The sequence below is a fragment of the Juglans regia genome, chromosome 1, assembly GCF_001411555.2.
Source record: "Juglans regia cultivar Chandler chromosome 1, Walnut 2.0, whole genome shotgun sequence".
Classification (NCBI taxonomy): domain Eukaryota; kingdom Viridiplantae; phylum Streptophyta; class Magnoliopsida; order Fagales; family Juglandaceae; genus Juglans; species Juglans regia.
Genome location: NC_049901.1, coordinates 5,323,158 through 5,346,684, shown reverse-complemented (window position 1 = coordinate 5,346,684; position 23,527 = coordinate 5,323,158). Strand labels below are relative to the sequence as shown.

The 23,527-nt window shown below is 34.1% G+C and overlaps 2 protein-coding genes and 2 long non-coding RNA genes across 8 annotated transcripts; 1 reads left to right on the top strand and 3 right to left on the bottom strand.

Moving 5' to 3' along the window:
- Positions 1–9,668: 9,668 nt before the first annotated feature.
- LOC108988043 lies at positions 9,669–10,301 on the bottom strand. The gene is made up of 2 exons (XR_001995610.2): positions 10,052–10,301; positions 9,669–9,976 (listed from the first exon to the last, which is right to left on the bottom strand). It is a non-coding gene; the product is annotated as an uncharacterized LOC108988043 (long non-coding RNA).
- Positions 10,302–12,054: 1,753 nt separating this feature from the next.
- On the top strand, positions 12,055–14,198 carry LOC108988072. Its single transcript, XR_001995613.2, has 3 exons — positions 12,055–12,148; positions 12,544–13,709; positions 13,856–14,198. It is a non-coding gene; the product is annotated as an uncharacterized LOC108988072 (long non-coding RNA).
- Positions 14,199–16,155: 1,957 nt separating this feature from the next.
- LOC108987937 (zinc finger CCCH domain-containing protein 14) lies at positions 16,156–18,666 on the bottom strand. 5 transcript variants are annotated; one of them, XM_018961014.2, is made up of 3 exons: positions 18,539–18,666; positions 17,108–17,866; positions 16,156–16,947 (listed from the first exon to the last, which is right to left on the bottom strand). In XM_018961014.2, exons 2-3 carry the CDS (start codon positions 17,849–17,851, stop codon positions 16,642–16,644), a joined length of 1,050 nt encoding a protein of 349 aa, XP_018816559.1. In that variant the 5' UTR covers positions 17,852–17,866; positions 18,539–18,666; the 3' UTR covers positions 16,156–16,641. The 5 variants fall into 5 exon arrangements, with proteins under 5 accessions (XP_018816559.1, XP_035544046.1, XP_018816560.1 ...); XM_035688153.1 differs by having other exon boundaries at positions 17,108–17,857; positions 18,539–18,652; XM_018961015.2 differs by lacking the exon at positions 18,539–18,666 and adding an exon at positions 18,329–18,393.
- Positions 18,667–21,025: 2,359 nt separating this feature from the next.
- LOC108988002 lies at positions 21,026–21,442 on the bottom strand. Its single transcript, XM_018961081.1, has one exon. The coding sequence runs from the start codon at positions 21,440–21,442 to the stop codon at positions 21,026–21,028; it is 417 nt and encodes a 138-aa protein (XP_018816626.1).
- Between the last annotated feature and the right edge of the window lie 2,085 nt (positions 21,443–23,527).

Here is a 23,527-nt window from a genome sequence, read left to right as displayed (position 1 = left end):
ACTTTGTATATACATATGCATAGACCAATATAAATGAGTAGAACCAGCTAAATGCATATATATATATATATATATATATATATATCGCGTGGTACGTACTGCATGGTCCCAATTGCTTGCCTGATTGGGAGGGTAAGATCAGTCATGGAGAATTTTCCAAGAGCGGGATGACTAGAATAATCGTAGTGGTCCCAATAATTGATGAGTTATGTTCGGATAAATGCTATTCTTTTTCTTAAATTAATGGTATATTTTTAATTTTCTTTCCAGTTGAACCGACTTTTCTTTATATATATATATATATATATATTATTCCTCCCCCTCCGAGACCTTCCTTCTTCCTGCATGCATGGATGCCATCATCAGCATGCAGCATGCACTTTGAACCCAGATCGAGTAAGTACAAAGCACCATGCATATATGACAGTACATCACCAGAATTTCCTACGTTAGAGTCAAAAAGAATTTCAATAACTGCATGATCGATGCCCTTTAATGGAAATTACAAGTTACATTAATATAGACATTTTGTACTAAACATGAATTCCAAAAGTAATTGATAAACATTTATGAACAAGATTAATTAAAGATGATGCGAATTATATTCGATTGGCTAATACGAATTCCAGTTGTTTGCCTGCTGCCATGCACAAAGTATTCTATTCTCCTAGTTCCGAGTACTTTTTCACCGTCACAAGTGGTTGGCTTTGGGATCTTACAAAGAAATACAACGCTAGCTGCTTCTTGAAAAAAATAGATTCCTCAATTTTTTTTGCCTGTGGGATGATGTCATGCATGCATGCAGCTGTTCTCAGCCCAGGCCCAAATAATAAAGGCCAGCCTATCCAAAGACCGGCTCCTCTGGAAGATAAAAGAAGAATAGAGAGAAAGGGAATAAAGGTTGAGAAAGAAAAAGAGTGTTAGGAGAAAAAGTGAGAATGTAACATAAAGAAGAGAATATGAGATGCAAAGTAGGCTGGAGGTAGATGATAAAATAAAGGGACCAGACCACTTCCAGGGACGTACTTCGACTTCAACTATTTTAGCTTCTTCAACCTCTCGGCAAGGAGACGAGCGAGGAGATCTCTATTGTATAGAGAAGAAGAGAGACTATGATAAACTGTAAATAAGCATATTATAGTAGACTTTCCTCTCCCTAAAACTCTCTGGGACGTAAGCTTTACGTCGAACTATGTAAATTTTAGTATTATTGTCTCTTTATCTTCTCTACATTCATTTACTGTTCATTGTCATGTATGTACTCATCAGCGACGTACAATCACGCCAGACCACCAAGGGGGCTCCACTCTACACCGATCGAGACCTGAAAAATCTCAGCGGGCCGAGAATGAATCTTTCTCCCCTTTCAGCTTATTGCACTATTTTTAGACATTAATAATTCGAGCAGCATATATGAGAGACATAACGCATTACAAGAAATAAGGCTTTTTGCGGTGATTTTATGTCTATAGGAAATAAAATTGCCGCAATAACCTTTAATTGCAGCGATTTTTTACATCGTTGCTAATTTTTTACATCAAGTTGGAAAATGGTCTTTTGCGGTGATTTTTATACTTTTTCCAACGAATAAATTCACTGCGAATATTAAATTGGTCTTTTGAAGCGAATTATAAATTTTTACGACGAAAAATTGGCCAGAAAAAGTAATATTATTTTTTGCGACGGTTTGTTAATCGCTGCAATTATAAAAGTGGTCAATTGCAGCAATTTTTGGTGTTTAACAATCGCCAAAAAAGAGTATTTCCAACGATTTTAAAATCGTTGCAAAAGTAATGGCTGCAAACAATATTTATTTGCAGCGAATTTCAATTTTGCTGATATACCATTAATATACCATTACATGATTTTTTTCCCGGCGAGGTTTCAGGTATTTGCGGTGAGATTAAGACGCCGCAAAAAGGTAATAAAATTAAATTACCCGCTCGTTCTCCATTAATTTCCCTCCAACCGTTCCCCCGCCCCCCTTCCCTCCCCTTCTCTCTGCCCAACTCATCCTTTCTTGAGCACAACCCACACCGGTAAGCACAGTTCGGCGCCAGCGACCCACCCCACCACGCCACCGCCACCTCAGCTCGACGGCGACCCCCTCCTTCTCCCCTAGCCCCCGCTGATCTCTTTCCTTCCTGAATCTGGCCTCACCTCTCTCTCTCTCTCTCTCTCTCTCGGATTTCTCTATATCGCAGCCACTAGGGGCGCCATTCGCCACCACCCACACGTTGACGCCGTCACCAGTCCAGCAGCCCAAGGCCCTCCCTCTCTCCCTTGCTCTGTTCGCAACCCAAGAGCTTGGTATGCATTTTGTATATTTGCTTAATCTAGATTAGGATTTTGATTTCAGAAATGATTTTAAAGTTTTGATTTTCTATTTTTAATGGGTCATCTGATTTTTGTAAACATGTATGAGCAAGAGGGTGGCATCAACTTTGTCCTATGGTTTTGCTTAATCTAGATTAGGGTTTGATTTCAGGGATTATTTTAGGGATGCTCATATGAGTTTTGATTTACTATCTTTTTTTCAAATCAACAATAATTTTATTGTTGAGATTCAGATTGATCATTGATTGGATTATTTTTTTTAGAGTTGTAAATCATATCTTTGTTGTGAATTATTGTATTGTTCTTGCTTTTAAAGTGGCTGTAAAAAAATATGAATTATATGTATTGTTCTTAATAGTATTATTTAAATGAATGTTTGGGATACAAATGAATGTTTGTTCTAATGATTTTTGCTTCAACTTAATCTAGGTGAATCTAGGGTTTGGACTTGTTGTTTTCATGCTTTATTTTATTTATTTATTTTTAATCTCACTTGTTATTCTTTTTAACCCCTTTTATAGAAAACATTGAGTGCTGTGTTGTTGTGTTCGTATGGGTGCATTGCAGTAAAGTGTGTTGTCAGGCTCAGGGGCAAGCATATCCAAATCCTTCTGATATTAGTGAAACACCTACTTTTATCCTTTAAGCACCGCTTGCCCCCTGTTTTATGGTTGTTTGCACTTATCAATTACCATTGACGACTATTAATTATGTTTTACTTATAAAAGTAATGATAGTTCTGGAGTTAGTGGTGAGATTCCGCGAACATTTGCTAATTTACAGAATCTATTTATAATGTAAAGATAAGTAAACCTGTTGAAAAACATGTAAAATCTGAGTATGTTTCCTTCTTGAAAAAATATTCTGTTTGTCACAGGCTGGGATCAAACAATGAACTCAATGGTCGGATACCTAACTTCATAGGGAATTGGTCAGCACTTCAAACCTTGTAAGACGATATTATTAGACGGTATAAAAGTGATGATTGGATGGATCCTATTTACTTTTTTTTTTCTAAACCTTCTATCTCTCAGATTTAGGGATTATTTTTAATTGGCTGTTGTAATTTGCTATTTGTAATTGGTGAACTTGCTTGGAGTTTAATTGATAGTTTTAATTGGCTTGGACTTGCTGTGTTGCTATTTTTAATTGGCTGTTTGGATGGATCCTTTGTTAGAATTTTCTGGAGTAGCATTGGGTCCTTGATTTTAATGGGTTCTCAGTTTTAGCCAAGATTTTGTTGTTGTTTTTAATTTGTTGTTTGGAAGTTGTTTGGCTATTTTTAATTGGCTTGGGCTTGCTATGTTGCTGGTGGAGTTGGTGATTGCTGGAGTTGCTGGTGGAGTTGCTGGTTGCTGCTTGGTTGCTAGTTGCTGGACGATGAAAACAGAGTTGTTGGTTGCATGATAGTGGTTTCTCAAGTAGAAGATGGAGTTGCTTAGGATATGTATAAATCTTGTGAATTATATGTATCTGGACATGCAGAGCTTGGTATATGAGGAGCTTGGTATTGAATTGACACTTGGGTATAGAGTAAATGAAATGATTGTTCTTCTTGAAAGAATTTCATCTCCATTTACTATTGAGAAATGGTTTATTGTTTATTGGTTAATATTTCAGTTATTGAGTTAGGCTATGATCATATTGTGGAGATTAACATACGTGGAAAACAGAGATTACTACATCTACTAAGTAAATTTTATGTAACTGCTGATGGGTGAACTCATTTTGCCTTCAAGGCGAACAAAATCTATGCTGACTATGGTTTTGTTTATGTGTTTCCTTCATTAAGTGAATATATATCAAGTTACTAATCACATGAGAATTTCGTGCAAATTTGATTAGTTATACATATAGAGTTTGTCATACTTGCATTCTAACTTCAACTTTATAATCCTCGCATTGTCAGTCTAAATTCTGAACTAGTAGTTGGCATTCCTTATTGATTGTATTAATTTTGATCTCTCCACGTCTGAATTTATTGTGTTGCGTTTTTGGTAGTCTGCCTCTTTTCTCCATCTTCATCTTCTTCCTATTATATATATATATATATTTTTTCAGATGTATGCCAAATCACTACAACGGATCCAGAAAACAAAACAAGACTAAAGGAATATTTAATCCAGTTGTTAGGTGTAAGAATCAAAGAAGTCATGGCTATACTTTATGCATTCATTTTTTGTGTAGAGGGTGAGTTGCCTTCTCTTCAAAGCCGAACAATGATCCATTTCCTGACCCTGTTGAAAAAGTGAAGAAAGATGACAATGCTTTTTTTATTTATTCTGTTTTGTGACATTTTATTCGATTTTCATTCTCAACCTATATTTATTTACTATTTTTTGGTTTTAATTTTTTTTTATTCTTACGCATATATTATAGTCATTTCATTTGAGTTAATGAGATCATAATATGGTCATATTAGGGGCAGGGATCTTTCCAGAAAATGTCAAAAGAATTTTACCTTACAGATTTGTAAGGTAAAATTCTGCTGGCGTGGATTTTTTTATTTTTATTTTCTGAAATACCATTTCCGGCGAGTACATTTCGCCGCAAATAATTTTGTCAAAGAAGACTGTTTGTGGCGACTAAATATCGCCGCAAATAGCCTTTTACAGTAACAATAAAGACAATCTTATTTCCAATGATTTTTTGTGTATTAGCGACGATATAAAACGCTGCGAATATGTTTTCGCAGCGATAAAAAGTTGAAATATAGATGTTATTTGCAGCGTAATTTACAATATTTGCAACGAAAAAAATCGCCGCAAATAAACATTTTTCGTGACGATTTTTGTGTTTCGCTGGTTTAACTTTTAAATGAGTCAACAATTGCGACGAATGTGCGGCGCATCATAAATAGCTGCTAATGAGTATTTGCAGCGATTTTGAGGGTTATTTGCGGCGATTTTTGACGTCGCAAAAAGTCATATTTCTTATAGTGACGGTTTAGTGTTAGAAATGATAAATGAAAAAAAATGAAATCAATCACGATATAAAGTTTACTTAGGTCGACTCACTATAAGAAATTAAGCATTTTTTAGCAGTTTTAAGATCATCGAAAAAAATCCTTATTTGTGGTGATTTTCAAGTCGCCGCTGAATTCCAATGCAAATTTGAGAAATGTTGAAGGAGAATTTATTGTTGACTTTTTGCGGTGACTGTTTGTACCTTTTGCGGCAATTTTTGTCGTCATAATAAAATGGTGTAATTGTAGCAGCTTTTGATCAACAAATCGAGTCAGATCAAAAGCCTATCGTCTCAAACCTCCGCTTTTTGGATCAAGCATCGTTGAAAATTCATAAAAAACCGCTACAAATCTTTGTTAGGTCAAATTATCAACATGATCATACGCAAACAGAACCAAACTCTATACAAAAAAGATGCCCAACATTTAGCTGATGGACAGATTATTATAATAAGCAAGCACCATATGGTGCACCTGGTCACAATGCTTGGTCTTTCTCTTCCATTTCTCAATTTCCCCGATCGGCATTTAATGGGTGCTGTATATTTGTGCTTTTAACTCTAAAGTTCCTTGGTTTTGACATTGATACAGTTTTATTCTTATAAGAAATTTTATAGATCAGTTACTATTTATTTTCACACTTTTTTTTCATAAGGCATGAATGTGTCTTTTATAGGATGTGTTGGTATTTTTCATAAGGTATGAGATAGTGAATAGTGGCTGATGACAATAATTTTATTATTCATATATGTTCGTAGTCTGTAGATAAGTTTCAAGGAGTTGTACGTCGATCTCATTTGTTTTCAGAGATGAATTGAGATTAAAATTAAAAGGTTGAATAAAATATTGTTAGAATATATTTTTTAATATTATTTTTATTTTAAGATTTGAAAATGTTGATACATTATTTCTAATATTTCATGATACATTATTTTTTATGTTTTCAAAGCCCCAGCTAGCTAGCCTTGTGACATGCATGTCATGAACTACATGACTATTGTACACAACATGTCTGAATAAGTTCAGAAGATGATGGGCTCTGGAGCAGGCCAGCATGCAGCTGATGGGCCGAAGGGAGAGCCTCATCTATGGGTACTCGGTACATGAAAATTATCGGACAAGAATTTGGCTGTGGCTAGCTGAGAGAGAATGGTTTTTCTAAGGTATCGATATTACTATGGCTTCCGAGGTTTCAAGAATTTCGACTACCTACACCTCTAATCCATATAATTAGGGCTGTAAGTAATCCGGTCTTATGGACCGGTCGATCTCGGTTCCAAAATATGTGAATCAATGACATTTGATCCGGTCCTAGGGTCTACAAATTTTGGACTGAATCGGATTAAATTGGATCGAACCCTTATATATATTTTTAAAAATATTTTTAATAATTTAATATATTATTTTTATTTAGTAATTATATAAGTTAATGGTATAATTTTTATCTAATTTATTATCATTGACCATATAAAATATAAAATAATATATTCTATCAATTAATAATAAATCATGTGATAATTTATGTCATTATATGTAAATAATTAATACATAATACATTCATACATATTCTACTATTTACACTTAATTAAAATAATTAGGTAATTTTTTTAAAATACTTAAGTTGCAAGTAAGCATGAATAATTTATGTATAATGAAATTATTTGATATTCATTAACATTGGCTCGAGCGGAGTCTCGAGCCTAACTCGAGCGAACATTGGGATTTGTGGCTCGATGGAGCACATTGTCGCGCGAGGCTAGAGCAAAACTTAAGCCACTGTTGAGCCCACTGTCAAGCGCAACTCAAGTGAACTCAAGGTTAAAGCTTCACTCGAGCACTAGGCCGAGCAATAGTCGAACGAACTCATTGTTTCTCGATTTTTTAGCTCCAAAACCAGTCTCTACCTCAACAATTAATAATTATGCATACTAAAAAGTAAAATCTAAATTAATAAGTAATAACTATCAACATCATAAATATAATTATGATAAAATATTCTTTTAATGAGTTAGTTACATAATCCATATTAATAATTCATTTAATTTTAATTTAGTAATTTAAATAATTTTTTTATTAATTTATTTTAAACAATTAAGATGAAAAAATAATAAAATAATTAGGTGGCTATCGGTTCGGTACGATCCCTATAGATGTTTGCTCTGGTTCGGTCCATGAAAAATTATGAATCGAAAATTTCGGTCTATCACCGGACTGGACCGATTTACACCCCTATATAAATATAATGTTCGTTACTTGTAAATTTTGCGACTTCATGTGGAGGGCCCATAATGTTGCTAGCTAGCTACAATCCCTTCTCCCCTTTGTGTCATTTGTTTCAGAAATTTCATGAGTAGCAAAAATAAGTACTTAACCCAACATGATAAATATATAACATATATTCACGATGAATTCGATCCGTCTGAATGTAATTCGCATATAGAAATGAGTGAGAGGACATGAGTGGATCCTCCTGCAAGCTTAGGTAGACATGATGATCTATGAGTGGCGAAAACACAAATTATCTGAGCAGATCTAGAAGCTGTTGGGTGCATCCATTCGCTATTATTGTGGGGGGCAGCAATATTAATAGGCTCGTAGGAAAAAAAAAACTGGCGCGCGTAGATTCGATATTTGAGTAAGATGTGGAAATTATTCATAACGATCCATTTCAAATCAATTATGACAACGAAATCACTACATGTAGCAACATATCATTATGTACGTAGCACCGCACTATATCGAGACTGTCGCGCTTCTAGCTAGCTATCATATATATAATTAACAACGGCCAACTACTTGTTAACAATTTGTTAATTACATGTACTAAAGATTAAAAATATAATATATTTTTTAAAATTTTAGTTTGACTTTTATTTTGATTTGATGAAGTTAAATATTTAAAAAATATTATATTATTAAAAATGATAAATGACTGTAATTCGGTTGTAACGCTCTATCACTCCTAGCTTAAAAGAAAGATCATACATGGCATATAACATACAAACGGAAAAATATTGAAAGCTGGTTAATCAGCTGAAACCAAATTAACAGCCTTAGGAGTCTCTAAATCTTATTTAAGAATATTTAGGATAAAAAAGCCTCAAGTTATAACAGATAAAAGTTATTTATGCATGCATATATAGTCTTAAGGACAATGCTAGAGCCACCGCTTAGGACTTATGCCAGCTCTAGCATGTATTTTTTTAAAGTTATTTTTTATATAGATTTTTTTAATATTTTTTAATATTTTAAAAAAATAAAATAAATTTAGAATATCATTAAAAAATACTTTCTTAATCAGAAAGTAAAAAAAAAAAAATCATTAAAAAATACTTCTTTAATGACGAAGTAAAATAAAAAATACTTCATTCGTGATTAAGGAAGTATTTTTTAATGATTTTGTGATTTTTTTTATTGTTTCAAAATATTTAAAATTGTTAAAAAAATCTATATAAAAAAATACATAAAAAAACACATGCTAAAGTCCAACAGGAGCCCCAATAGTGGCTCTAGCATTATTCTATAGTCTTGGTTGCGTTTGATTTCCAAATTCAGCTAAACTCAGTTTAGTTTATTCTAATTTTAATTAAATTGAGTCTAACATTCAAACACTCAATTTTAAATTATTAAATTTATAACAATTTAAAACCTTCTTACACGTGAAATTCATAATTTTTTTTAATTTAAAATATTTTTATACGTGAGATTTATAATTTTTTTTAATTTTTTATAAAAAATATTAAATTTATTTTAATATTTAAATATACTTTAAATTTAATTTAAATAAATTTCATATAACTCATTCAATTACTCAATTTATTAATATTTATAAAAACACAACTCAATTAAATTTAACTGACATCTAAATGCAACCTAATTATCAGGTCCTAATACTAGCTTCAACGTTAGGTCCATCCTTCGAAAAAAGAACTCAGCGAATAGATTACTAGGAGTACGGTTGACCCAAAAAGTAGAAAATTTTAAGTTGGATTTGAGATATGTTATTGGCCTTTTTTGTCAACTTTCTATCCTCCCTCAATTCCGTCAATCAAAGTAAGGGTAGTGATAGGATTATTATTTTATTATTATTTATTTATATTTAAGTATATCATGTATATTTTAAGTTTTTTTATTTTTATTTTTTTATCATTTTATTTTAAATATTTTTGTAACATTTTTAATCATTAAAAAAATTAAAAAAATATATATTTTTACTAATACTCACCAATTATAACTCTCGTATTTCTGTCATTTACATCTTTCTTGTCCGGTCCTGTCACCCAGATCGATCCCTTCAGGAGTTGCCAGTGCCACTTTCCCGTTAAACCATCGACAACATTTGAGAACCTAAATCGTAAGAGATTGATATATATCTTCTGAACTTGCTTGCATATCAGACATATGATAATCACAATCACAGGAAAAGGAACTGTCCCGGGTGCTGCTTATTCGGTATAAATAAGCATTTCCCTGTTTATCTTTTCTTATTTTTACAAAGATCAAAACAAGATCATCTACTCATGTATCTGTACAAGAACGTACGGAGAGCCCTAGATCTAAAAAATACCATACAATACGCTAAATAAGATGGCATGCTATATCCAAGATTTAATGACTATTCTATACATTCATTTCCCTTTTTCTGCCGTGGGGAATCGGGAAACTGCGTACCAACTTGGAAAAGGAAAAAGAAAGCAGGGTCAAGATCTGAACATGGTTAAAAAAAAACAGAGAGAGAGAGAATTCTACCTTCCACCAGCTACATAACAAGGCACAAGCAGAAACCAGAGAGAGAGAGAGACAGAGAGAGACAGAGACAGAAGGGAAAGGGAGGAACTGCCGGAAATCATCGGAATGGGCGGCTTTGGGAAGAATTTAACACTGTAAATCCAAAGATTTACCTCCACTTTCATTCATCCCAAACAGCCCATTCCTACAACTTCCAGTAGCTACAATCTCCCTTTCCCTATTCTCGTTTCATCGTCAGTTCCTACTTCGTTTCCTCCCACGTCTGTGGGTAGAAACAAGAGAGTTTGCCCTTCTTATATAGGAGCTGGACCACCACCACCTCATCTACCCAAATAAAGCTGCTGTATTGCAAAACCATCCTTTTATTTTGGATTATTTGTTAATATAGTCTCTGTATTTTGCAGTTCTTTTTAAAGAGCAGGACTGCAAATTAACTTCTATAACATAATTTGTTTTTTTGTTAAAAAAAAAAAAATCATCATCCATATTCTTCCACAATTTATAAAGTTGAGTGCATAACGGAAATTTTTTTAAAACCCAAATAGTTTTTTCTCATTGAGCTTTTCTTATTAGCAGGGGTTGCTGATTTTAACAACTGATCAAAGGCTAAAAGGGCATGTCTTCATATTATGAAAACTAAAAGGGCTAAAGGTTAAAGTTCATGGAAAGGACAAAAAGAATCTAAAGATTCTCGCGTGAGAAAAGAGCTTGACCATTTGTACGCTACGAAGGCTTTAGAGAAAGTTCCAAGAAATTTCTTTGGAACCAAACAAAAACTTGATCTGAGTTGAGAGTGTCTCACATCTCACCGTACCTACTCTTTCATTAATGACAAAGAACGCACTAAGTAGTGAATGTATTCTTTCATTACCATAAAAAAATACTTCTTTTTTTAGACCAAATTTTGTGATGCTCGAAGACATCTTTTACGTACAACCACGCGAAATGTAAAAGAGAACCAAATTCGTATAAAATGTAGTGTGGTTGGGTCCTTTTTCCTTCCATGCAAAATGCGGTCCACATGAAATATTCCTTCAATTAGTATTAGGAACATAAAGTTCACATCTTTAACTCTGTCACACCACGTGAGATTGGAAATTACAAATTAAAGAGTACTTTAATACAATTAGTAATTTATTGAAGGCATAATTTAATCTCGTAATTTCAAAGTTCAACAAAACCTCATATATCTTTCAAGGCTTGAAGCTAAGGACCAAACATGAATTATTTCTAACTGATCCAAAGACCAACAGGAAAATAAATAAAATAAAGAAAACATCATGCATGTGACATGATTAATGCCATCGAGAAAAGGGAATAAAACACGAAAGTATCAAAAGAAAACATCTTTGGTGCAGACTCTTTGATGACAGTGGTCACTAAGTTCACATCTTTATTGTCCATAATAAGGCACGCTCACTGACAAATATATATCCATTCTATTAGGAGATGGTGGTTTTTAACAGCCATATATTCTCACTGATCTCCCTGCTTCAAGTGGCCCTCTCATCTTTCATCAGGTGCTCATGCACTCTTGCTTTCCATTGATTTGTCACTTCAAATTAATATCGAAGGGTAACTTTGTGGGTTTTAATTACAAAATTTATATATATATATAATAATAATTTTAGGAAAGAAAAAGTTAATAATAATTAAAAAATATATTTTTTTATTATTATTTTGACTCAAATATGCATAATCCAATATCAAAGTTTTTTTTTTGAATGACAAAAATAATCTTCAAAACATAACATGTGATTTTACATTTGGATTTGTATACACCCTCAAGAGCATTGGCAATTCGAGCATTGGAAATGGCCTAGTCAAATACCAATACAAGTCTAAATTTTACCTATATGTGAGAAAAAGCCTCTACAGTAAACTAGCTAAAGGTCCAATACTCAACACTTCAGCTACAGCACATTAAGGGAGCTCTCTATTGTTTATTCTTTTTGTCAACGTCCCCTATCTCTTTCCCTCGTTCTTTTCTCTCTCTTCAGACTCGCAACGCTCTCGTCGCCCTCTTCTCTCCCTTCTTCGTCCCTCTTCTCTCGCGTGAAAGTCTTCTTTCCGTCTTCTTCCAGGCCAGGCCAAACGGTAAGTCTCTTCCTCGCTCTTCTCTTCCTTTTCTCTCTATTTTCTTTTCCCTTTTTTGCCCTTCTCTTTGTTCATTCTTCTTGTTTTGTGATTTTGATTTGTAGGTTTTGTTTTAATTGTATGCGTCTTGTTAGAAATTCTACTCTTGCTTGGTTTGTCAAGAAAATACAAAAAAATAGTGAAGTTTCATGGTACTTTCCAAATCCAAATTAGTGAAGGGATGTGCTAGATGGCCTTGCCTTATCTTACATGTAATAAAAAAAAAAAGAATATTGAGCTGCAAAACTTTGATTACTCATAGTCTATGGGTTCTTTTCTTTCTATATGCATTCTGGTTTGTTGGAGATTTGTGGATTTCTATGACTTTCTTGATTCTAGTTTTTATTTCATGCCAGGGTTTTGATTTGTTAGGGAATGGTTTCCTTCCAAGTCTCCAACAATCCAAGCAGATTTAATGTTTGGGTGAATGGCTAAGAGAACGATGGCATCAACAATGACAGTTTACAAATTTGAATTTATAATTTTAACCTTGATATATTGTTCAAATTCTATGGAAGAAGCCTGCATTGTGCGATGTCAATTTGAATGATCTTCCTTCTTCCTACACAAGATATGTTATCCTGAATTTTATATTTCTAAATGTTTATTTTGTGTTTAGCGATATTGAGAAAAGCAATTTTTTCCTACTTTGATACTGGTTTTTATTTACATAAATTTGGTTCCATGATTGAATCACGCAATTACAAAGTTGATGTTCCTTTTATTTACACTATATGCCCTCCACATAAACATGCAATTTCGATAAATTCTACTAACTGTAAGTAAATCTATCTCTAGCATTTGCTTATTAAAAAAAGTGTCTAGCATTTAATCATACCGTAGAATGTAGATAGCCTTCGTGCCCAAATAAATGAGCAATGACATCTGCATTTCCAGTTGATGTTCGTTTAACAATATTTTGTTTAAGTCTTTCTCCATTTCTAGCGTAAAAGGACCTATCTTCTCTCTCTCTCTCTCTCTCTCTCTTCTTCTTCTTTTTTTTTTTTTTTTCGCTTGCTTGATTATAGACAGTATCATTTATTTCATAGGGATGAGTTTTTAGACTTCTTAATCGTTACCCTTACAAGCTACACTTTATCATCACAACAGAGTAAAATGTACATTGTGATGCTTATCTTTTTGTGTTGATTCCCTACTTGTTGTAATTTATGGGTGGTGGAGAGAAGCTGTTATGTTCTAACCTTTGTAAAAAAATCTTGAAAACATAGTCCCCTTTGTTTTTTGGCTTAAGTATGAACCACACAAAGTCTTTTCTGAGACTATAGATATAATCTTCATTGTTTTGTGGAACGTGTATTGTGACATTCAGTTGACCCATGTTTGCATTGTTATAGAAGCTATAAAAGCTGTTATATGTTTGTTTGTGCAATTTCAGTTGACCCATGTCTGCATTCATGCTCATTTTGGTGTGAATTTTAATTGATTTTTGAGATATTGGGTTTATAGGTTGTGGTTGTTGGTGCGAAAGTTGCTGAAAGCTGCTAAAATACTATCTGTCTGGGTTCGTAACTCTGTCTGAAATACTATCTTAGCAAATATGTTTTGACTACATTTTTGGTGATATGAAACAATCTCTTATATGTTAGCATCTGTTCTTCCTATTGTTTTTTTCCCTTTTGAGGTTAGTTTGCTAATTCTTCTTCACAGCTCTGGTGCCGACTGTTTGAAATATATTGAGAAAAGTAAGAGTGGAAAATGCAGCTAGAACTTTGTCCTTTTCCAAGGAAGTGTGTCATCATGTGGATCATTATGAAAGAGAGACTGCAATACCTACAAATGGGGTTGTTAATCCATGTTTCAATGGTGTAAGTGTTTAGTTATCCTTCATGATGCCTTGTCTGGATCAGTCTATGATGTAATTTTACAATATCTCAATATAATGCTCCTACAATCGGTGGTTATCAATGGAAGTAAAGAGATTGTTGGCTAAGGTATATGTTGACATTGTCTTACTACACAATTAGCTGAGATTGTTGTGAAAAAACTTCAATTTGTGGGAAAAAGAACTTCAGTTTTATTTTGTGCTGATGTGTATTGTATAAAAATATTTTTTGTCAAATATTATTTAAATATTTGAAGTGTATTTGTAAAATATAAAAAAAAAAAAAATTGTCAAATATTATTAAAATATATAATATTATATTATTATTTTGACTTTAAGATGATTAGTCTAATATAAACACACCTAATAAAAAAATTAATATTATAACTAAAAATTAAGATTATAGCCAAATTTTAGAGGCATTACCAATGCTCTCAAGTACTACAAAATTTTAGAAGTAGGATATATATTCAATGAGGTCATCGTGCCAAATTAATGGCTCTAGCTGGTGATGACATGATGACACGCTGCAGCAGTACTGTCGCCTCTCCATCATTTTGCGATCGAACGGCCAAGCCATGCGTGAAGTGTGAGGCGCGCTCCAGAATTCGTCCATGAACGTGGAAAAAGAAAATGACATTTAAGTTATCAATCACATAATGTAACGACTACAACGGGTAGTGTTGTGAAAACTGAAATCAAAGATGAAAAATAAAATAAAAATAAACAGTAGCAAACAATATATAAAATTAATGCGATTCGGTAATATGCCTATATCTATAGAATTGTAGAAGATTTTATTATGCTAGAGAATCACAAAATATACTTTGAAATAAAATTTCACTATATGGAACAATCATATTGTTCATAATAAACATATTTATAGCCTTATAGGATTACACGGTAGATATCTTAATTTTTACTTTTCTGCGATATTCGCTCAAGTGTCGAATGTGCATCGAGCGAACTTTATGTCTGGTCTTCGCTCGAGCCCCAAGTCAAGTGACTGTCAAGTGAATTTTTTACTTGGACTTTCTTCGAACTAAATGTCGAGCGAACTTTTTATCTAGCACTTTCCAAATAAAAAATAATGTATGTGCTCCATGGCACAAGCCTTATTAAAATCCCACTAAAAAATCATAACAATTGTTGTATTGAGTCATTAAGTCGGGCCCACACACCAATAAGATGAGGCTCCACAAACCCACCAGGTAAGATTATCCATAGGGGTAACTTCGGTTCAGTATGGTTTCGGGAGGTTTTGTGGATCGGACCCGACCTATTTGGTCCAGGCCCTGGACCGAACTGAACAGCCTAAGCACCGGTCCGGTCTGGTTGGTCCATCATTCTTTTTTTTTTTTTTTTTAAAAAATTGATTAATAAAAAAAATTTATTTGAAATACTAAATTAAAAATTAAGTGGTTTATTAAATGAAAATTACATAATAAATTGTACAATTATTAATATATATATATACCAGTATTATATATTATAGTTATACATTAAAGAATATAATAATACATAGATCTATATATATATATAGTTATAGACTTAGTACCGATACTATAACTAATAACTATACTAGTAGTATTACTAATATACTATATGTTAGTGATAAATTGGTAATACACTACTAATACTATATTAAATAATACTCTATGTAGTTATAGTGATTTAATACTAACATATTAAGTTGACTATACTAATACTATTATAAATTTATACATATACTATAATTTATACTATAACTCTTATAATATGTTAATATATTAATATATTCTAATACTATATATTATAGTTATACATTAAAGAATATAATATTATGTAATATTGTGATATATTAATAATTATTTATAGAAATAATAAAATATATTTATATTTTTTTAATTTTCATATAGTCCGATTCGAGATGAAAAATCCTAAATTGGAGACCGATTCGGTCTTATATAATTTGAACCGGATCGGACTGATCCGGTCTAAAAATGGCCGGACGGCCGAATCTCACCTCTAATTATTCACAAACAACTCATGCCCAAACACGTGGTACGTTGCTGACAGAGAAACATAGTGAGAGGCCAGGAGAAACAAATAGGAAGAGATCGATCATGCAGTACTACAATTAAATTCAATGGAAAATTGCGCACCATCATCATCAGGTAACAGATATCATCATGACATTACAATCAAGCTTGGTTGTTAGGTTAGTTACATGCACTCCACCAGAATACATGGCGTAAAGTGTACATAAACATACAAGTACACTTCTACAACAAAACTAAATCCAATTACAAATTATTTTCTTTACGCCACCACACAACTTAGCTTCATCCTGATCACACCAATATTATATTAAAACCTTTTATTTCATTTATCAACTTCGGTCTTTTTATTTTATTTTATCACGTACGTTCGTGAATGATCTTATCATCAATTAATTATCATCTTTAATTATTCTTTTCAGTGTTAACATGAGTATTATATGGCATCTATGATTCTGTACAGCATTTAGTGCTCCGTACGAACGCCTCCCAAAACCCACGGCCATTAATCCATATCAGATGATCATCGGGATCGCCTCTAGCGTGCCAGTGGCAAGTGATACTCTCATATATCAAAGCGGGGCCGGCAACAACTTCTCTTGCTCGGAGAGAGAGTGGCGGAAGTGGCACCTGTGGCCATAAGGACACGTGCCGCCAGCCACTACCATCCTGCAAACCTCCGTCTTGTAGCGCGGATGCCTGATCACCGGACGGAGCTCCGTTATCCCGTGGGCGAACTGGCAGTGGTCCCCGTATGGACACGTGCCGCTCTCTTGCCACTTGTTGCAAAGCTCCGTCTTGAACATCCCTTGATTGTACACCTCCAACTCCATCGCCTCCTGCTCCTCCACCCTCTTCCCCGATAAATACACCTTTTGCTGCAACCGCGGCACACCGTCATCAAAACATTTACCTCACAGCATGAAAGCTATAGAATGCATGGATGCATTAACAAGCAAACTAGTTGACGCGTCTAATTTTCAATAATTCAAAATTTGTTAAAAAGGAAAGAAAAATTAAGGTTTTGATCGAACCCACCGATCCGGAGGAGAGTTGATTCTGGACACGTGGCCGAGTGAAGGAGCGAGTCGGGGTGCTATTTTGAGTCGCAGCAGGGAGGTTGCTTGGCTTGGTGAAGCCAGTGGACCGAACGGAGATGCTCTTGGGGAGCGAGAAGCGGTCGGAGCTCAGCCTATCAAACCGATTGGTACTGGCGGTGGTGGAAGTACTGTCTTCATCTTCGGTGGAGAGGCAGCGGAATTCGTGGAGGAAAGAATGGTTCGGATCGGTAGAGGAGGACAGCAGGAGGTTGTGGAAGGAGGCCTGTGAGGAGAGGAGCTTCAGCAACTCGGTGTTGATAATGCGGAGGTGGGCGTTCTCTTGGCGGAGCAAGTCGGCCTCGGCAATGAGGTCGAGTAGTCGAGAGCAGCAGCGGTCGTAGTGGCTATTGAGTTCTTGGTACTGGAGGATGAGGCGGGCCTGGTTGAGGCGTTGCTGCGTGGCAATGGTGTCAGAGTTAAGGTCGTCGTTAATGGAGGAGGAGCAGCACGTGGAGGGGCTGAATGAGATGGAGGTCGATTTTGGCGGGAAAATGGAGCGATACAGTGACGCGAAGTCGGTGCCGAAGTTTTGGTTCTTGAGGAGATAATCGAAGCTAGCAGTGTTGTCGGGGGATGATGAGGGAGGAGGTGGTGGAATACTGTCATGAGATGCGATCGGTGAAGAGGTTATAAATTCCGTGATGGTGCCGGTGTTTGATGGAGGAGACACGTCCTTGTCCATTTGAGCCTGAATTTTCTTGAGAAAAAAACAAAAAAAATCTCAGAAAACATAAAGAGGAACAAGTTGTAAAATGAATTGTAACTAACAAGAGACTATTTCTTGTAGAAGAAGATCAAGCCACAACCAAAGCCTGCATATGTTCAATAAGAAAATGATATGAATCATAACGTACACTTGTTCATAAACACATAAAGAGAGGGTTAATTATGATCAGCAGTGCGAAAATCCAAATAATAAGAAATGATAGTTAACCTAGACGTGATTTAGAAACAGAAATAAGCCTCAAAATATTCTTGCAAAAGAGCACATTCCGATTATGGCAACTGAGTGACTTAAAAAACAATAGTACTGTATAAAAAGCATATATAAAACCAGTAACAAACTAAATCAAACAGTAGCATCGACAATCACAATCACATAGTAAACGAAGAAGAAGAAGAAGAAGAAATCTTATGAGATTAAAGAGTAGAATACAACCCGAACCACGGCAAAACGTAACCGATCAAACGAGAGAGAGAGAGAGAGAGAGTGAGAATCAAAGCTAATAATTAAGAAGTGCTAATTATTAAGGTAAGGGATTGGGCGGGAGGGATGGGGCGTAGGTGTTTGTTAGCTTAGAGGATTTTTAAAAAATTGGACGGAGACGATAGGTGTGGTCCAAAAATGCCAAGTTAGCGTGAAAAGTACCTGATATTAATTATCTGAAACTACTTAGTTCGGTTCCCTCCAAACAAACCGACCAAACTAGGCCGAAAACCGTTACGAGACAATAGCCGTTCTAGAGAGAGAGAATATGTGAAGGTCAAGAAAGCCTTAAGAATGAATCAGGAATGTGTGTGTATTTATATATATAATGGAGTGTGAAGTGATGCATTGGGTTAGAGTTGAAGAAAGAGTGTTTGGTCCAAAGGGCATGTTGGCGTTGCATTCAAGTCTTTTGAGGTGGCCTTTTTCATGAGCTGGATTACTAAGACGTGCTTTCTTTTCTCTTTAATTTCTTTTAAAAATAAATATAAATATAAATATAAATATATGCGTGTGTGTACACGTAAGTGACAAGTAATTAAGGTTGGTTGTGAAGAATCATTATAATTAATAAGCTATGTGGATAGATGGGCATAGTGGCCGTTCTGGGTTTGCTTGCTTCTTTATTACAACTTTAACTAACTCTATGGCCCTCTTACCTCAATTTGTTATCTATTTGGTGTTTCTCCGTCTCTATCTTCCTTTTGTTACATAACCAACAACCAACGTTTCTTTTTTCTTTTTATTTTCTTTTTGGTTTTTGCTTCGATTGCTGACACTGAACGCAAATCAAATTTGGCTCTATCCCAAGACTGCATCCACAGTCTGGCTTGAGGTGTCCTTCTCCTAGACTCTCATTTTCTCATATAATTATAGTCATAAATGTACAAATATCAGTGTAATTATTTTAAAAAAATTAAAAAAATAAGAAAATCACATAAAAAATTAATAATTTTTTAATAGTAGATCTCACTCTTTTTTAAAATGATTACACAATATTTATACATTATATGACTGTATATAACATTACTTTTCCATTTTCTATAGCTGCAAATTGCTTTCTAACTTCTATATATAGATTGGATCGTGGATTGACATAATCCATAACAACTTACAAAAAAAAAAAAAAAATAGTATAAGGGTAATGATGCCCTTGCAACTCGTTCACTACTCCTTTACTATTTATACTATATTTGAAATTTTTTATTTTTTTAACATCTTTAATTATTAACAAAAAATTAAAAAATATATATAATTTTATTAATAATCACTTTTTTAACTATTAATTAAAATAAAAATTAAAAAAATTAAATATAATAAAATAATAAATAAATAGTAGAAGTATAGTAATTCTATAATTTTTTATACATCTTTGCATTTCTCCAAAATTGGGTGTCCCACACCGATGAATAAGCTTGGACTTTGGCCCAGTAAGTTAGAAATAAGTCCGCAGCCTTATAAAACTAGTTCTGTGATGCTCCCCTGCTATTATGGGCCTTATTTAGTTGGTAGAGTTCGGCTCCAAATTCCCTGAGGCTGGGTGAGCTCTATTTCAGCTCTACTATTATTAAAAATTTAATTTTATAAATCAGGACAGTTTCTACTCTGACGTGGTTTTAATCTGGTGTATGTATATTTCATTATTCAATAAAAAGTGATGCGTCAAACTTTAAGGGTGTAAATTAGGACATGATTATTATTTATTATTTTATTATTATTTTTTATCTACTTTTCACTACTATTTAATATTTTATCACTAATTTTTTATTATTATTTACAGAATATCTGATATCACCTGATTCACTATTCAAACGCAACCAAAATCTTGATCAAAGATAGTCCCATAATGATGAAAAATTATTAATGTTTTACTTTTTTTTTATTATTATAATAAATTTCACAAGAAGTTAAGTGTACTAATTTATTGACAAACCACAAAACTCTTATTATATATTGCGACCCAAAGGAAAGATTTTATTTTTTAGGGCAATGACTACTGTTATGATTTCTAATAATTAGTAGTTATTCAGTATTTCGAACACAATTGTTCTTTTGTATTTTCTTGTGTAGAAGTAGTTATCTTAGGTGTTTTACTCAGGATGGAACCATCAATTAATTATAAACACTTAAACAGGGTCCCTTTTTCACATGGATTTCACATGTTTCACGTTGTATTTCTGCGACAAAGTTTCAATTACCAAAAGAAAAAGATTCTGATTTTAGAACTCATGAATTATATATGATGTAACGACGAACAAAAGTCCTCCTGGATCTCCCCATTTTATTACATACTGGAGGCCATGAATTTTCTGTCTATGTTTAATTAGAGAAACTCGAATCTCATATTTTTTCTGTGCCTCCAAACTTCAACAATATGGGAGCTTAATTATGCATATAAGATCATATGTCACTGAGTAAGGCTTCTTTCAACAAAACTTGAAATCAAAGTGAAAAAAAAAAAAAAAACCTTTACAGAAGAAAATGATATATTTATGAAGAAAACAACATTACATCATGTTCCGGACTATATTTTCACTTTTCAACATATCCTTAAAAAAGGAAGAGGGGGAGGGAGCTCGGGGAGAGAAGAAATTAATTAAGAACGAAGAAAAGAAAACAGACAATGATTATAGATCCGGTCTCTGCAGTCTATGTCGCAGTGCTTACTTCTCGAGAAGCTTGCAAGACCTTATAAATCTCGAAAATCAGCCTGTTCTCAACTTCTTCAACGGTGTAAACTGACGGACCTTGGCGGCGACCCTTTGGAATCCGTTTTGCTCCGAAGACGTTGGCAGTACTCAAATACCCTACGTTGCCGGCCAAGTTAACCATCATGTTGATATAAGTATTCTTTAGCCTGCTCCAAAGTTTGAAAGGCGAGCCTATCTTCCACCGCAGCTTCGGAATTGCTCTGATTCTCCAACCTCTACGTGGGGCGCCGCTATCTCCAAGCCTCGTGATCTTTAAGTTCTTTCGGCTCGTTTTTGAATCATGGAGTCTTTGGTATCGTTGTCTTCTCCAGCACCTCTTTAAGCTACCCTGAATCGGTTTAGGAATTAACTCCATTTGAGAGAGACAGAGACAGAGAGCTTGAATATGGCAAAGCAATGGTGATCAGTCTCATATATATTAAGGAAGGTTGAGAGTCGTAGGCAACAAATTTTTTGCCTACGACTGGGAGGGTGGGGGGCCATTCAAACTCAGTAGGCAACAAATTTTTTTTTAATCATTAATGCATGATGTGGAAACGAAGGTTGAGATTCGTCACGTCAATAAAGCCAGTTTGACAAGTAATCGGTTTTCTGGGTGGTGAATTGGCCCATCTTATATAAATGTACATTTCCATACATTTCCTTTGTCATTTCCATACATGACAAAGGAAAACGACCTGCATCTGTATATTCACATTAGAGAAATGCTTGGGATCTCGATAATGGTATTGAGCATTTCTTCCGGCAGTGTTTATTTTATTTTATTTTTTATTTAATGATTAAAGAATTATTTTTTAATACTATTATGAATTTTTTTTTTAAAAAAAAATATTTAAATATATTAAAAAAATGAATGAAAATAAATCAGAAAAAATAAAAAAACTTTTTTTTGCCTTCTTGGAAGAGATCCTCGGGGATGTAGCACTACTCTTCACATTGTCACATACATAGATTAATAAAAGATTACTGTTTCTCGAAGCATCGCAGCTAAAAAACCCTCTAAAATCTACAAGCTCAGTTGAATGTTTCCGGGAATGACGCATACGAGCAGAAAAGAAGAGTCATCTAGATGTTTAAACACAGGTCAAGCAACATAAAAGTCGCGAGGTTTAACATGAAGTCTTTGTCATAGGCTTTTTTACGGGCTTGATTTTGACATGATGCATTGCTTAATTTGCTGGCCATTGAATGTTCGGATGCCTTTTGAACCAATTCCTTTAAAAATTTAGAGATCTACAGTACGTTATTTTTATTTCTCTTTAATTTCCTTATAAAAATATTTGTGCAAAAAATGGAAAAAAATCTCACTCCTTAATTAGACACCCCCTATTTGCAAGGACTTGTGTTAGTATACGATGATTTAGGAACATAAATTGTCACATTGATTGTGGTTGTTGAATGGCCGTGGTTGGTTCATGGTTGTGTGCGGCAGCCTAGCTAGCGTTGAAAATTAAAGCTTGATGGTAGTTGTGGCATGCACGGATTAATTAAGCGGCTACACCCAAGTCGTTTATGCTCTTCAAGGTGGGTGCTTTGCATGCATATCATGTGGAAGGAAAAGATTTCAACCCCCAGCATATATAATTGAAGGGCACCACCGCCTATTCTGTGGCTAGCACATAAGTTTTGTGGGGCAGCCTAAAACCTTTTGTCAAAGCTTTCTGATACGATCAATGACCATTTGAGTTCTTTGTTTCCACTTGCCTCGGTCCGAGGGAATTTTTTTCTGTTTTAAATTAATTTTAAGGAACTATTCTTTTAAATAAAAAAATAATTTACTTGAAAAATATTATATATTCTATCGAATAGGATGATTTCATTTTTTTTTTTTTACTTGAAAAATATTACTGTAACATTATTATATAAATCTTACAGTAAATAATTAATATTGTTTCTATAAAGTTTTTGAAAAGAGACTTATATTTAATTATACTGTGTATGTCTATTTCGATGAAAAAGAATAGATAACTGAATTGATACCTAAACTAGGCCTAACGCCGATCCAAACCTACTTACTTGTGAATTATATATATATATAGTACCTACTTACACGCTCTATAAGGCCTGGAGACATGAATTAATTATCGTAAACGGGACCAAAACGACGACAATGAAAGAGTTTGGTAAGATAATTCCTTCAGAATCAAACAAAGGAAGATGGGACGTGAAGACGTGGGAGGCCACACACTCACATATCCACACTAACTGAGATAAGGAATAAAGATCCAACCCCGTAGTACTATTGGATTATTGGACCAACCCAATCCGGCTAATTTAGCTATCATTTTTTCCCACCTTTTGGCTTCTCGCATCCATGCTATCTAACTCCAAACGCAGCCAAGCTCCTGATTCCGACTCCTTCTGGAACTGGAAGGGCAACGGCAGCAGCAAGAAGAAGAATGAGAGGAAGCAATTCCCGGTGGCTAAATTTCTTCGCAAC

Bases quoted from the DNA above. Each gene is read 5' to 3' on its own strand.
- LOC108987937 (XM_018961014.2), bottom strand. From the start codon at position 17,851: ATGGACAAGGACGTGTCTCCTCCATCAAACACCGGCACCATCACGGAA. The intron at 16,948-17,107 runs GTGGGTTCGATC...CCGCGGTTGCAG, and splicing joins ATCAACTCTCCTCCGGATCG to CAAAAGGTGTATTTATCGGG.
- LOC108988002 (XM_018961081.1), bottom strand. From the start codon at position 21,442: ATGGAGTTAATTCCTAAACCGATTCAGGGTAGCTTAAAGAGGTGCTGG.